The sequence below is a fragment of the Fukomys damarensis genome, unplaced genomic scaffold (genome assembly GCF_012274545.1).
Source record: "Fukomys damarensis isolate Sample0158 unplaced genomic scaffold, DMR_v1.0_HiC HiC_scaffold_34, whole genome shotgun sequence".
Taxonomy (NCBI): Eukaryota; Metazoa; Chordata; class Mammalia; order Rodentia; family Bathyergidae; genus Fukomys; species Fukomys damarensis.
Window position 1 is genome coordinate 4,817,953 of NW_022900946.1, and position 13,042 is coordinate 4,830,994.

The 13,042-nt window shown below is 47.3% G+C and overlaps 1 protein-coding gene across 1 annotated transcript in view; it reads right to left on the reverse strand.

Moving 5' to 3' along the window:
- Positions 1-13,042, reverse strand: part of Prkcb (protein kinase C beta) — a 302,610-nt gene that overhangs the window by 13,522 nt on the left and 276,046 nt on the right. Inside the window, exon 16 of the mRNA XM_010623466.2 lies at positions 11,906-12,046. Within this exon, the coding sequence (XP_010621768.1) occupies positions 11,906-12,046 (141 nt within the window). The remainder of the gene's footprint in view (positions 1-11,905; positions 12,047-13,042) is intronic.

The following is a 13,042-nucleotide window of genomic DNA, read 5'->3' on the forward strand; positions in this document are numbered from 1 at the left end:
ATCATATCTTAAGTGCTTATTTGGAGCCAGGTACTGCACTGGGTGTTTTGGAAGCGTTATCTCCTCGAGTCCTTCATCTGCTCTACAAAACCTTGTGGACAACAAGGCAGTGGGTTTAGAGGGCTTAAGCATCTGACTATGGTCGGGCCCCGGATGTGATCCAGCTTCTTCTGCTGGTCTGGCCCCGGATGTGACCCAGCTTCTTGTGCTGGTCTTCTCCATGTACTGCAGCACAGACAAGCTGCTACAACGCAACAACAAGAAGAGCTCTGTGTAATTCCACAAGCCCAGTTGGGTTAGCATTTTGGTTTGCGTTCTGGGGCGCTGGATGAAAGCTGGACGGATGGTTTCTACTTTTTAACCAGGCATGGAATCATTACTCCATTCTCTAACCTGCTTTTCAAAAGAAGCTAAATGAAATACACTGTGAACATTTTCTCTGTCAACAATGTTTCCGCGTTTTTCTTATCTATTTTCAACATGCATCCTAAACTAATATTGCTGGCGTCAAATAAACTCACCTTCAAATACTAATTATCCTTTTTGCCTATGTTTTTCAAGATTTGATTCTCACCATTCTGTGAGAAGATAGATGGTGAAAATAATCTCCACTTAACAGATACCTTGAAAAGGGAATCTGCCCCAGGTCACAGGGGGAGGGTGGAGATCCCGAGGTTGGCTGGTTCTAGCCTAAAGCCCCTTCCAGTACATTTACTGCTCCACCCTAGAAGAAAATCCTGTGGCAGGGGACTTACAAATGAGGAAGGTCTTGGTATCAAGCCTGGCCCTAGCAACAGCCTTAAAGGTTAAATGCCCTTTAACCAGATGAGCCAAGTTCCTCAGACCCCAGTTTCCGGTTCCTGTCGGAGGAAGTCACCTTGCAGAGTGCAGTGATGGAGAAGGATCCTGATTCTCGGTCGAGGCATTTGTTGTTAGCGGCATTATTAATGTTACAAATGTTAAGATTTTCTCTCAGGTACACCCGGCATAGTAAAGCCACTCCCCATTACTGCTTTGTGAGCAGCTTCTGAGGAAGCTTTGTGTTTGAAAGTAATTAAAACCAGATGAAGGTAGCATTTATATATTCTTATACTTAAAAAGCATGAAATGCGTTTTGCTTTGAAGTCAGATATTCAACTGGAATAGCTATTATACCCCCGGGAATAGGGCAGGTAGGCCCTGCCCTTGACATGCCTTTGCTGTTTAATTCTTTAGAATTGTAATAATTGCTTTCTTTCAATCCTGAGAGATGAAATAGCAGACATGTTAGAAAATAAGAAGGCAAATGAATCAAGATTTTAAAATAAAGTTTTTTAAAAAAGTGCACAAGCCACCTCTCAGTTATGTTTTTCGTAGTCTATGGGAGGGGTTGTAGAAACTGCATTTGTAAATAAACTAGAAATGGGCTTTCTTATTCCCCTCCAGGTCATAGGCAGGTCTCGAGTCTCTATATTACTCTACTCTGACCGGGAGCTGCTGGAGCCAGAAGGTCTACCAGGAGTGGCTGGGGAGGCAGGCAGGAAATCGGCAGCCAAGCACCGGGTCAGAAAGGAGGGAGGAGGAGGCCCGACTCTGAATTCAGCCTCCAGGCACACAGGCCGGGTGGGGGACTGGCTCCTAGTGTCTTTCGGTTCCTCAGATAGCAAAACCTACGACTGTTCAGGTGCGAGATGTGGACCGGCACAGTGTGTGCTTGGAACCCACACGTACCCACCATGCATTCTATCAAAACCGGTGTGGCTAGTGGGACACCGTATTTACTATCTGAGAAACAGTGCAAAGAAGAATACTCTACCTGTTCGATAGAGAGGCTATACTCTTTGTTTTTTGACCTATTTATTTGTACTTCTGATCTGCGGTTGGCCAAATCCACTGATGTGGAACCTGGGGATCAGCAAGGCTGACACACTCACAGGTATAAGAAGCTATCAAAAGAGAAAAGCAGAGTGAGAAGTGAGCTTAATGTCCTCTCCAAGGCAGGAAGGAGTAAAGCAAAGCGCAGAATAGCACACGGGCTGCTAATATCTTCGTGTGCGATGTGGCGTGTTTTTGAGATCACACACATCCTCTCTGCAGGGTCACACAGGACCCCGGCAGACCTAGGACTCTGGGAAGGAGAAATGAGCCTAGCTGGGGCTCACGGGAGAAGGAAGACTTCATTTCACTGCCCAGCTTGATGCTGCTTGAATATTTTCTTTTTCAGATTTTTTTTTTTTTTAAAGAAGGGAAGAGCAAGGTATGAAATAATGTGGTAAGGTCAAAAAAGATAACACAAGCCTAGAAGAGGAGGTGGTTTTCAGGACGATGATGACTCAGAAGGAAATGATAATGGAATGGAAGGAGAAGATGCCAGGTTGCACCAGAATTGAGGGAAGAATTAATTGCCCTCAGGTAGAAAAAGCAACTGGCAACTCTTTCAAAAGTTTGTTTGTATGCAAAGTACAACAGGGCAGAAGGCTTAGCAGTAGGAATAAGGAATCTCAGGCTTGAAGGATTGAATTTTTGAGATGGAAAAGGCAACTGTGGTACGTGGGAAGCTGAGGCAGGAAGATTGCAAGTTTGAGCCAGCCTGGGTAATTTAGAGACTTAGCAGATCTTGTCTCAGAACAACAATAAACAATGAGATAAAACATGGAGAAGAGGTAGTGTGTTTATGTGCCAAGGAGACATTGAGGGAAGAGTGAATGGCTGCGGGCACTCCCTCCTCTCCTAGTAATAGAAGGACCCAGCCAACTGGGACCAAGGGGACCAGAGGAGCTTCAGGGAGTAGACACCAAGGAGAGATATTTAGACTCAGGTAGCAGATGTTGGGCAGAATGAGTGGGAAGGCGAGGGGCACAGCTGAGACGGGAAAGCCTATTAATGTGGCGGCCAGTGCTAAGCAGTGTGGAGCCCGGGTCTCTGACTCTCCGTCCACACTCGTCCCCCGGGATGCACCTGCTCATCTCCTCAAGTTCTCCCAACCCTTCTGTCAGCAGCTTCCGGGAGTGCTGTGAGAATCACAGCCTGGCAGGGTTGACAGCAGAATTTGAGTCGCTGAACTTTGTGGCTACCCACCCAAAAGAGTCCGCCCACCAGGAAAATATTTAAATGCAAGATTGGAGCAAGAGCGATTTAAATTCCACAGCTGAGTGTTAGTACTTCCGGTAGAGGAGAGAACAAACACTACAGTGGTTCAGAGGATGGGCTTTGGGGTGAAGAAAAAGGACTTTCTACTGGCACTTGGACTTACAGGCTGTGCGGCCATGGGCAGGTTACTTGGGCTCTCTGAGCCTGTTCCGTCACATGTCACAGGCGGTAATAATAGCACCTCTCTCATGGTATTCTTTTGAGGATGAAATGAAAGCAGTAAAATAGTTCTACTCTCCAGTAGAGGTAGATAATTTAACAGAATATGCATGACTTGCTTTAATGTTATGGTTGCAAATGGTGATATTAGTGGTCTTCGTTAAATGGAAGGCCGGTTTCCTTACCCTAATTATGTTATATTCCGTGTAGGTCACTTAAGCAAATCTCTGGGCCCTGTGTTTTCTCATCTATAGGATGAAGAAGTTGGATTCCACTTTTAAGGTAATCTTTGATCCCTAGTATTTCATACTCCAGTGCTTACTGGCAGACATACCCTAACCTGAGTTCCACACGGTGACCTTCTCTCTTCCCACTGCAGCTCAGACTGCTGGCTTCCTGTCCAGGGCACAGCTCAAAGTCATGCATCTGGCAGATGATTTAGGGATTTCACTCGGCCCAGGGGCCTCTGCCAATTCCACCCAGGGAGAGCAAGCCTGGTTTGATGTGCGGAGAGAGGGAAACGCGAGCAGACAGGCAGTTCCAGCCTGCAGGGCCTACATGGTTCCAGGGTGTTTGCAAGCCAGTAGACGAATGTAGCGTAATATTTTTTCTTAAGATCTCTGCAAACTCCATACCTTGGGTTCCCCCAAGAGCCCCCAGGACTGAGGGGGGACCATATCCTCCTCACCAAGCCCTCTCCTGCACCTCCTCTCAGATGCTGCCCCGCCAGCGCTTAGTCCAAGTTGGCAGTCTCTGTCAGCCTCCCAATCAAAGCCTTAGAGAGCAAGAGAGCTCTGCATCTTTTCAAATCCCGCCAGTGAGCTGTAAAAGGTGTGAATATGCTACTTGTTTGTTGCAACATTTTTAAAATAAATTTTAAGTCATCTCAATTGGAAGGATCCTCGGTCTTTTTCTCTTATGTAATAGACACCATTAGGTGGTGTGACCACGGCTCTCTCCTGGGAGTGCCACCACATGACTTCTGGGGGCACTGAGCTCTTCTGCTGGTCTTCCCAAGGACAGCAGGCCCTGCTGAGTCCAGGATTCAAGTCCAGGCTCTGCCACCTGCTAGATCTTGAGCAAATGCTCAAGGTCAAGACCTTCCCAAGCTCCATTCCCTCATCTGTGAGACAGTGACAGGGACACTTGCAGCACAGAGTTGTGGTGAGAATGAAATGAGGTAACACTTGGAAGACACTTCCAAGAAGGTCTGGTCCAGACAAGAGCTCAATATTTTTTTCCAATATGTTTGAATAGAACAAGTTTTCGGAGAATTATTTGAAATCACCCTGCTCAAGCAGGTACTATTCTCTTGAGTGTTTGGTATTGTGGGGGAGTTAAGTTCAATGCCTAAATAAATCATACTGAGTAAAACTTAAGATTGCTTTCATAAGCCTTGCATGTGGAGTTTTAACAGCAAACATACAAAGGTTACACTTTCTGGCTTCAATTCAGAAATGTCAGCTCCTCAAACACACACCTTCAGACACGCACAGAGACACTCAGTCGAGCTGTAGAAAGGGCGATAGGTCTGGAAGAGAATGTCACATGAACAGAAATGGAGCTCATTAAAACGGCACTTGAAGCTTCTGACCTCTGCTACATAATCAATGCTTTCGGATGACAGAATTACCGAGCAACCAGGGCCCACGAGTGTAAGCCCTTTCAGACGCAGCTGAGCACTTCCACTCTCGCAGGATACGGGCAATGGTGTGAGAGCAGGTAACCTATGCAACGTTTTGGAAATGGTGCTACAGTGGGACGGGGTGAGGGACCTTATACTTCTGGTACACAAGATTTCCAGGCTTTCCCGATATGCAGACGCCTGAAAATTATGAGGTTTTATGTAAAGTGAAGATAAAAAGAGGCAACAAGAACAGAAGTCACTGGAATCGGTCCGTCATGCAGGTGTGAGGCCTGACACAGGGAGGCAGGGAGGGAGTGAGCTGCTCAGGTCTCTGTGGATCTGGTGGCCGCTCGCGAGACAACTCGAGGAGGCCAGGAAAGGAGCTTGTCCAAGTGTCTCCGTTTTTGAGAGAAGTGGCAATCAGATCGATCAGAGGACGGTCACAGTGATCACATTTCAGGAGAGCGCGGAGCCATGTTTACCAGGGGCAGATCATCACTACACATGCACCACGGATCACAGTGCACCAGGGTGTCTTTGGAGCCCACCCACCTTCTGCTCCCTCTTCCGGCAGCTCCTGCATTGCTAGCTGGGTAAGCGGATCCCAGGGTTGCCTTGTCAGGGAAGCTAGGTAAGGGCCCCCAGCCACTTCCACAAAAGCCCACCCTAGGACACCGCGAGGTAGAACATTATCGGGAGCCTCTCGGAGGGAGGGTGACAGGATTCCATGAAGGTGCTTCATGATAATGTATGGATGCCACCAAAGTCTCGATCAGCCTGCAGTTCCAACGTACCACACTAGCACTTCCTGTACTATGACACTGCAGCACCGTGTACTACACATTTTTCAATAAAACATGCAAAATGCAAACGTGCATAATGGCGCAGCCTTAATGCACACTCTGTCCACTACAGCACTACAGAATCCAAGCTGGAGCTTCCAGCCCTGAGGGAACTCCCTGGTCCCAGCCCTCAGCACCAGGAGCCTCCCTGACTGCCATTGTCTTCACAGTGAAAAGAAAGCGTGGTCTGCTCAGCAGCCAGCACTGCAGACCTCAGAAGCTTCCCGACACCCCATTTTATTCACTCATCTGCCTCTTGCCAGGACCAAACTCTGGGCCCTCATTATGAGGTCTAAAGGGATTAGGTCCACCTATGTCTCCAGGGACAACCACTAAGGGCCTGTGTGGTGCCAGCAGCTGGGAGGAGTTGGGAGAGAGCCAGACAAGCACAGCCTGGTGCTCTCAAATTGCTCCAAGCTGTCTCAGTTCCCCTCATCGGGGACCTATAATGTGGCAAGAAGTATGTGTTGCTCCTACCTGGCCTCCCTGGCTTTGCCCTGATCCCTTCAGTACTGACGATGATCTTAAAAAGATCAAACTGCCATTTGCCCATTTGGAGTAAAAGCTAAAGATCCTACAATGCTCTGCATTGATCTGTCCTTCCCAGGGCCTCTCTGGTCTCCTGCTCTTCAACCCTCTCCTTAACCACTCAGCGCAGACACCTGGGTTTGCTCTTCCTTGAATCTGCCAGCAAGCTCCTGCCTCAGGGCCTTTGCATCTGTCACTGCCCCCTTGAACCATCTCCACCCTGTCCACCCCCTCCCACCGGGCTCTTTCCCTCCACCTTCTTCCTGTCCTTCCTAAAACATCACTTCTGCAGCAAAGCTTTCTGCCCACTTTTTAAAAACTGTCCTTGCCCATTCTAGTTCTCCCAAACCCTACCCCTGCTTTTGTTTCTTCTGACTTCTAACACGTTGCAGATTTAACTTGCTTCTGTTTACTGTTTGCCTATGCACCCTAGAAGAGAAGCTCTGCGAGGGCAGGGTGATTTTAACCTCATCATCTACTTCAAGGGTGACTTGGCACCTGACCATGTCCCCTCTCTTGCCCACCTTCAGCCACACCGTGCACTCAGCGTGGTAACACACAAGCTCCCACCCGCCTCCCTCTACACACCAACCCGCGGGCGTGCTGTGTCCCCTGCGCACCTCTTCACCAGCACACTCTGTGCCTTCCTTTTTTTTTTTCTTTTTTGGTTTTTTGAGACAGGCTCTCACTATGTAGTTGAGACTGACCTGGTACTCACTATGTAGCCCAGGCTGGTCTTGAACTCACAGCGATCCTCCTGCCTCAGCCTCCCGAGTGCTGGGATTACAGGCATGCGCCACCACGCCTGGCTTTGTGCCTTCCTTTTTATTCCCATTCATCCTGGCTGGCCCTGTGCTGCACTAGATCTGCACGCTGCGCATGAACACCTGCAGCAACAGGGTCTGCTGTTCAACTTGGAGCTGGCTGCACCCCACAGCGCCTGCCCTGCTCCCTGCCACACCAAGTACACAAGTGCTCCAGTGGCCTCCTGTCACTGCGAGAGCTCGAGAGAGAAGGGCAACGTCTCAGGCTCACCCCAGACCAGATGAATCGAAATCTACATTGTAACCTAATGTAGTCCTGCCAGGCTGCATCATGGCAGCTGTGGTGCCAGACTGGCCTGCGCAAGGAGATGACAGGGATCTGCAGCCTTCTCCGCCCGAGTCCAGCAGCTCCACGCACTGCCTCCTCCAGTCCCTCACCGCGTGCCGTCCTGGAACACACCGCAAAAGCACAGGATGCCATGACAGTTTGCAAAGTCAGCAACCAAATTACATAGCGCTGTATAAACAGGGTAGTAACTCACGCAACAACTAATTTGTTTTAGACATCCCGCCGTACACAGGCAACGCCCCACACACTGATATATGTCCATGTATTACAGCAACTACTTTATGGCTATTCATTTGATAAAAATTCCTGAGTACCTCTGATGTGCTACACCTTACACAAAGTGCTGAGATTTGTCACTGAAGAAGGCACCAACTCTACAGTCTAGTCGACAAGACAGGAGTTCCATGGAAGGGGCAATCGAAACAGCATGGGGTGAGCTGCTGGGGGGTCAGGAGGATGCTCCCAAGGGGTGACCGTCTACCTATTTAATGAGGGGAGCAGCACAGCCCTGGAATGAGACAGGGCCATGTGAAAGGGCTCCACGCAGGCAGAGCCACCACGGGGACAGCAGGCTGCCGTGCAAACAACCGCGCAGGCCCAGGAACGTAGGCTCTCAGGAGGACAGAGGCCTGGCCTGGGGAGATTCAAAAGCCACTTACACTAAGGGGCAATGGATGTTATCCTGGGATAGTGGAAAGCCATCTGGGGACTTTTAATAAAAGATTGCGCATGAAAGGAACAGTACTTTGTACCTGACAACAATGCACCATAACTAATGTCTTTCATACAGCTGCAAACACTGCTCTGCAAACAGCTCCTTGCCACAGTGAGAGATGGCGCTGGAACAACTTAAAAAAAACACACACACTTAAAGTGATTTTAATTAACCGCCAATAATAGCACCCTTCACTGAGATTGCAATGTAATCCTGTTATTGCCCCGTGTTTCTCTTGACTTAATAGCACACATGAATCAGGTGCACTGACAGGTACCTGTGTGCCTCTTACTGCCCCACAAGGCACACAGAACTCTGCATACACTCACGCCGCCAGGCCTTCCAGAAGTACAGATAAGATGGGGTACAGAAGGGGAAGCACAAGACCCTGGGATGGGAGTGGGGGCTCTAAGGCCCAGATTGACAATGTAAAACACATAAGCAGGTTGGATCCGGCGGGTGGATGGTGGACTCCTTATCACCACAATCATCCCTCTGTATCTCCAGATTCCCCATTCCCAGATTTCCCCAGCTGTGGATCAGAATGATTTTTTTAAAAAATTGTTCTACCCTGAACTTGTACAGAATTTTTTCTTGTCACTATTCCCTAAGCCATATAGTATAACAACTATTTACATGGCATTTACATTTATCAGGCATTATAAGTGCTCGAGAGACAGTTTTGAGTACTTAGGAGGCTGTGTGTAGGTTATATGCAGATACTCTGTGTTTCAGTCAAGGGACTTGAGCATCTGTGGATTTCAGGACCTGCAAGAGACCAAGCCTCACAGATGCCCAGGAAGAACTATATTTCTAATTCAGTCAGAGGACACCAAGGGCAGGGCCTGCTTCCTCCTACACATGGTGGCAGGACATCTTTCAGTACATAGCCCAGTCCAGATGCAGGATTTGGAAAGTCACCGTGAAACCCACAAAAGGGAAGTGAGGACACGGGTCATTTGGAAGTAATATCAAACCGTCGATACTTACTGAAACCAGTTTTATTTTACCAACAATAACTAGAACTATCTTTTCCTGGGCACCTTCCAGGACCCAGACCTTTTAGAGTCATTATCCGTGGCAGGCACATTCGCCATAGTTGCCCAGTCAGAATGGACTGTGGCTGTCAGTTACCAGCACCAACGGGAACTGGCTAAATGCCATCCTGGCTGGAATCATCAGCGATCCAGAGATGACAAACAGTCCACCGGCCACATGTAGGTCATGGATGTATTTTATTGGCCCTCAACTAAGTTTAATTTTTAAACATTTCGTTTTGACACAGTAAGAAATAGGGAGAATTTATCTAAGAACCTGATTTCCACTTTCTCATGAAGCTATGAAATGCAGTCGGGCTCAGCTAGCACTGAACAGCAGCAGAGCCTTTAGCTAGCTTACCTGTCGCCCAGCTTCCCACCCGCTCTTCTAACTTACAGGCTCTTGTCCTTCCTTCCCAACACCCTCCTGGCCCTCCAGGCATCTATTCCCAGACTGGAAGGAGGCCTAGCTCAACAGAGAACATTAGGCTCCATCCCAGAATTTCCGGCCCAGGAGGTCTACAATGGGGTCCTAGACTTGCATTCCCACTGTGACATCCAACATCAAGTTAATGCTGCTGGCCCAGGGAACACACATTGAAAACCACTGACCTACAGCTCCAGAATAAGCCCCAGAGGTTCAGGGCTGGTAGGATTGGAGCATTTGCATCTTTTCACTGGCCAAGTAAGGAAAGGAGAAGATCCAAGTTTTGACAACTCATGAATACCCACGCAAAAACCAAATGAGTTCCACCTCCGAGTTGCTAGTGCATGTCCTGAACAAAAACTCACCTTCTCTTCCAGGTTATTTTTTATCTTTTTTTCAAAATGGTTCAGTAAAAGTAATGATATCGCCCAGGATATGTAGGGTCCTCCCCAACTTCAAATACACACACAGTCATTATCATAAACCAGCATGGCCAGCGTGCCACACAGATCCACCCTGGAAAGACCCTGCACCCGAGACATTCACTATTGCAAGGCACCACCAAAAACCACCACCATCCCAGGCACGTCCCGAAGACTTTGAGCATCACAAGGAGCCTTTGACGTGGGAACTATTATCATTGCTGTAGCATAAAATGATGAAGCAATGGCTCAGAGGGGAGAACCAATTGGTCCAATTCACCAGCTCTGGCAAAACAGGCAGATGGACTCACTTTACTGAAATAAATAAAGTGAGGAATGTAGTGCTCATCCCCGTGTCTACATTTGAAGATCAATGTTGGAGACCTGCAGAGCCGCAGGCCCCTGGAAATGATATCAGAAGGGACGTGCTTATTGGGGGTGGGGGCAGAGCCCAGCTTGAGCAGCACAGGATGAGAGAGGGCGAGCCAGCATGGGCACAAATCTAACGCATGGGGCCGGGGGCACTTCCGGAAGGCTGCTAGGTATTACCGGATGCATTTGCGACAAGCAGCAAGGCCACACAATGGGACTGGCTGCTCTAACAGACCTGGCTTCCCAACACCCAGAAGGTCCAAGATGCAGGCAGGGTGCTGCAGAGCTGTGATTTAGCCATCAGAAATGAGGGAAAGGGAAGCACTGGGGTGATGTGAGACCCCCCCACACCGTGAGACTTTCTTCAACTATGTGCCCTTGGGCCCTGAGCCTGTGGTGAGCCCCCAGAGGAGTGGGGCAGACTGTCTAGAGTCCCCCTTCAGTACGCCCTGGCTGACTGACCCAGGACCCAGCACCTAACCCTTCTAGCCTCTATCTCCTGTTCCATTACATAGGGTAGCGGCACCTGCCTTGTTAGACTCATGTGAGGATTTAATTAGACGGTGCATGTGAAGTGCTAATCACGGGACCTAGCACATAATAAGTGCTCATGAAATTAGCAATTACAGCATCAAAGTAACTAGCATTATCGGCTTCCTCAGCTCAACACCAAGACCTTACAGCTTCAGGTTTCAGTGACGATGTTTATGTTCACTTTTCAGCCTCAGTAGGTGGTTGTACAACCCATAATAAAGTCACCAGTCTGTGCTCTACTTAATTTAACAAGGAAATATCCTCCCGGCCAGAATCACAGCTCTGATTAATTCAGGTGCAAACTCCTCCTCCCTGACACTGACAAGTCCTCCCTGCTGGGTCTTTGGAGATGGAAAACCCTTCCGTGGGTGCAGGACTATGAGGGAAAGGGAAGCTTTTATTCTTGAATTATACAAATTATCACAAAGCCACGTCTACACCCCAAGCTTCCAGTAGGGCTGTAGTTCAGGACCATGCCAGCTTCTGTTTTATTCTCTTTCCCCATGGGTAGAAGCTGCCGGGTGAATTGCTCTTATTTACTGACTCAGACATAGTAGTGTTATGTTTCAGAATTAAATTTAAATACTGTTGAGATAAACAACATGACCTTTTCAACGTCAGTATGAAGAGAAAATGACACAGTTGAACCAAGGAAAGGAAGGCAGAATTAGATTCTTTATCACAGCCCCCAAATGAATCTGAACTCTGCTCACTAAAGAAACCTTCTATAAAAGTTGTCTGCTGAGACAGTTAACAATAATTGAATTGATACACCAAAAACTCAATAGTGATTTTCTTTCCCCTTATTACAGAGGCCAGGCTGTATGAATGGAAATCTTCATGTCTGTGCCCAGTAACTTCTAGTATAAATGTGAATGGCTACATATATCCAAGTAGATACATTGGTATCTACTCCCCAGAGAGCATTCTAAGCCCACAGTGGGCTGGAGAAAGTGTGTTGTGTGTGAGGCCTGGCATCCAGAGAGAGCCATTTACTTACAGCTTTTGGTTTATATGGAGGCTGGATCTCTTTGCGTTCAAGTTTTTCCCAATCAATATACCGGAAAAATGCATGCTCCTTGATGTCACGTTCGCCTTCGGGTCCACAGCCCAGACGTTTTCCTGGGTGTTTGGTCATCAGCTTTAGGAGAAAGAAAGACATTAAGTTTTGTAAATTTCAGAGGCAGACATGTGAGACACTCAGAAATTATTATTCCTGTGACTTTAGGAAAGAAAGAGCATCGAAGAATTGCAACTAATTCTACTTTTTTGCTTTTCATTTCAGGAATACTCTCCCTAGCCAGGTCTTTGTTGGAGGGGATCCTACACTGTGCCTATTGCTACTAACATGACAGTGTGATATCTTACGGTAATCAAATCAAAGCCTAAATGTGGCTCTGAACTTCAAGCTAGAAATGTCACAAAATCCATTGTGGTACAAAAAGGAGTTTTGTGCATTTATTGGCGTACCTTATGAGAACAGTTTCAACATCTTTAAATTCGCCACAAGAAAAGTGACATTTGACCAAAGGAAAGGATGCATTCATTCAGTTATTGTTTGCATTTCTAGTAAAGCACTTGTGAAATGGCAAAACAGAAGAAAAAATATTAATCAAATGGACCCGTTTCAAGTAATTACTTTCAGAAAGCTCATTAAACAGTCAAAACCTAGCCTAGCTCATTTCCCTGTATCACACATTACACTAAACTCCGTTGAGGTTTCTTTGGTGTTCTGTTTAAATTACTTAATTATCAAAACTCTCTATCTTTGGGTCTCTGAGCCAGTGCTAAATAACAAGATGAATAGAGGCTCTGAGATGAAACCAGACAGGCTTCCTCTTATAAATGAATCCAAAGCAGCAGGAAAATATCTCTGATCTCAAGACTTCAGCAAGTGCAGAGTCAAGACAGAGGAGTTGAGGAAAAAAAAAAAAAAAAAGACAGAGGAGTTGGTGGTTTAAAAAAAGACTAACAAGAAAGCATCAAAAGAGAAAACAAAAGTGATCGAACCACAATAGGCCCAAGAGGCTCCCTGGAATAGCTAGGATTTTTCCCAGGACTATCAGATTACAGGACAGAAAAGATCTTAGAAGTGGACACCTAGACAGTGGGACACTCAGCTTTGGCTGTTTCCTAC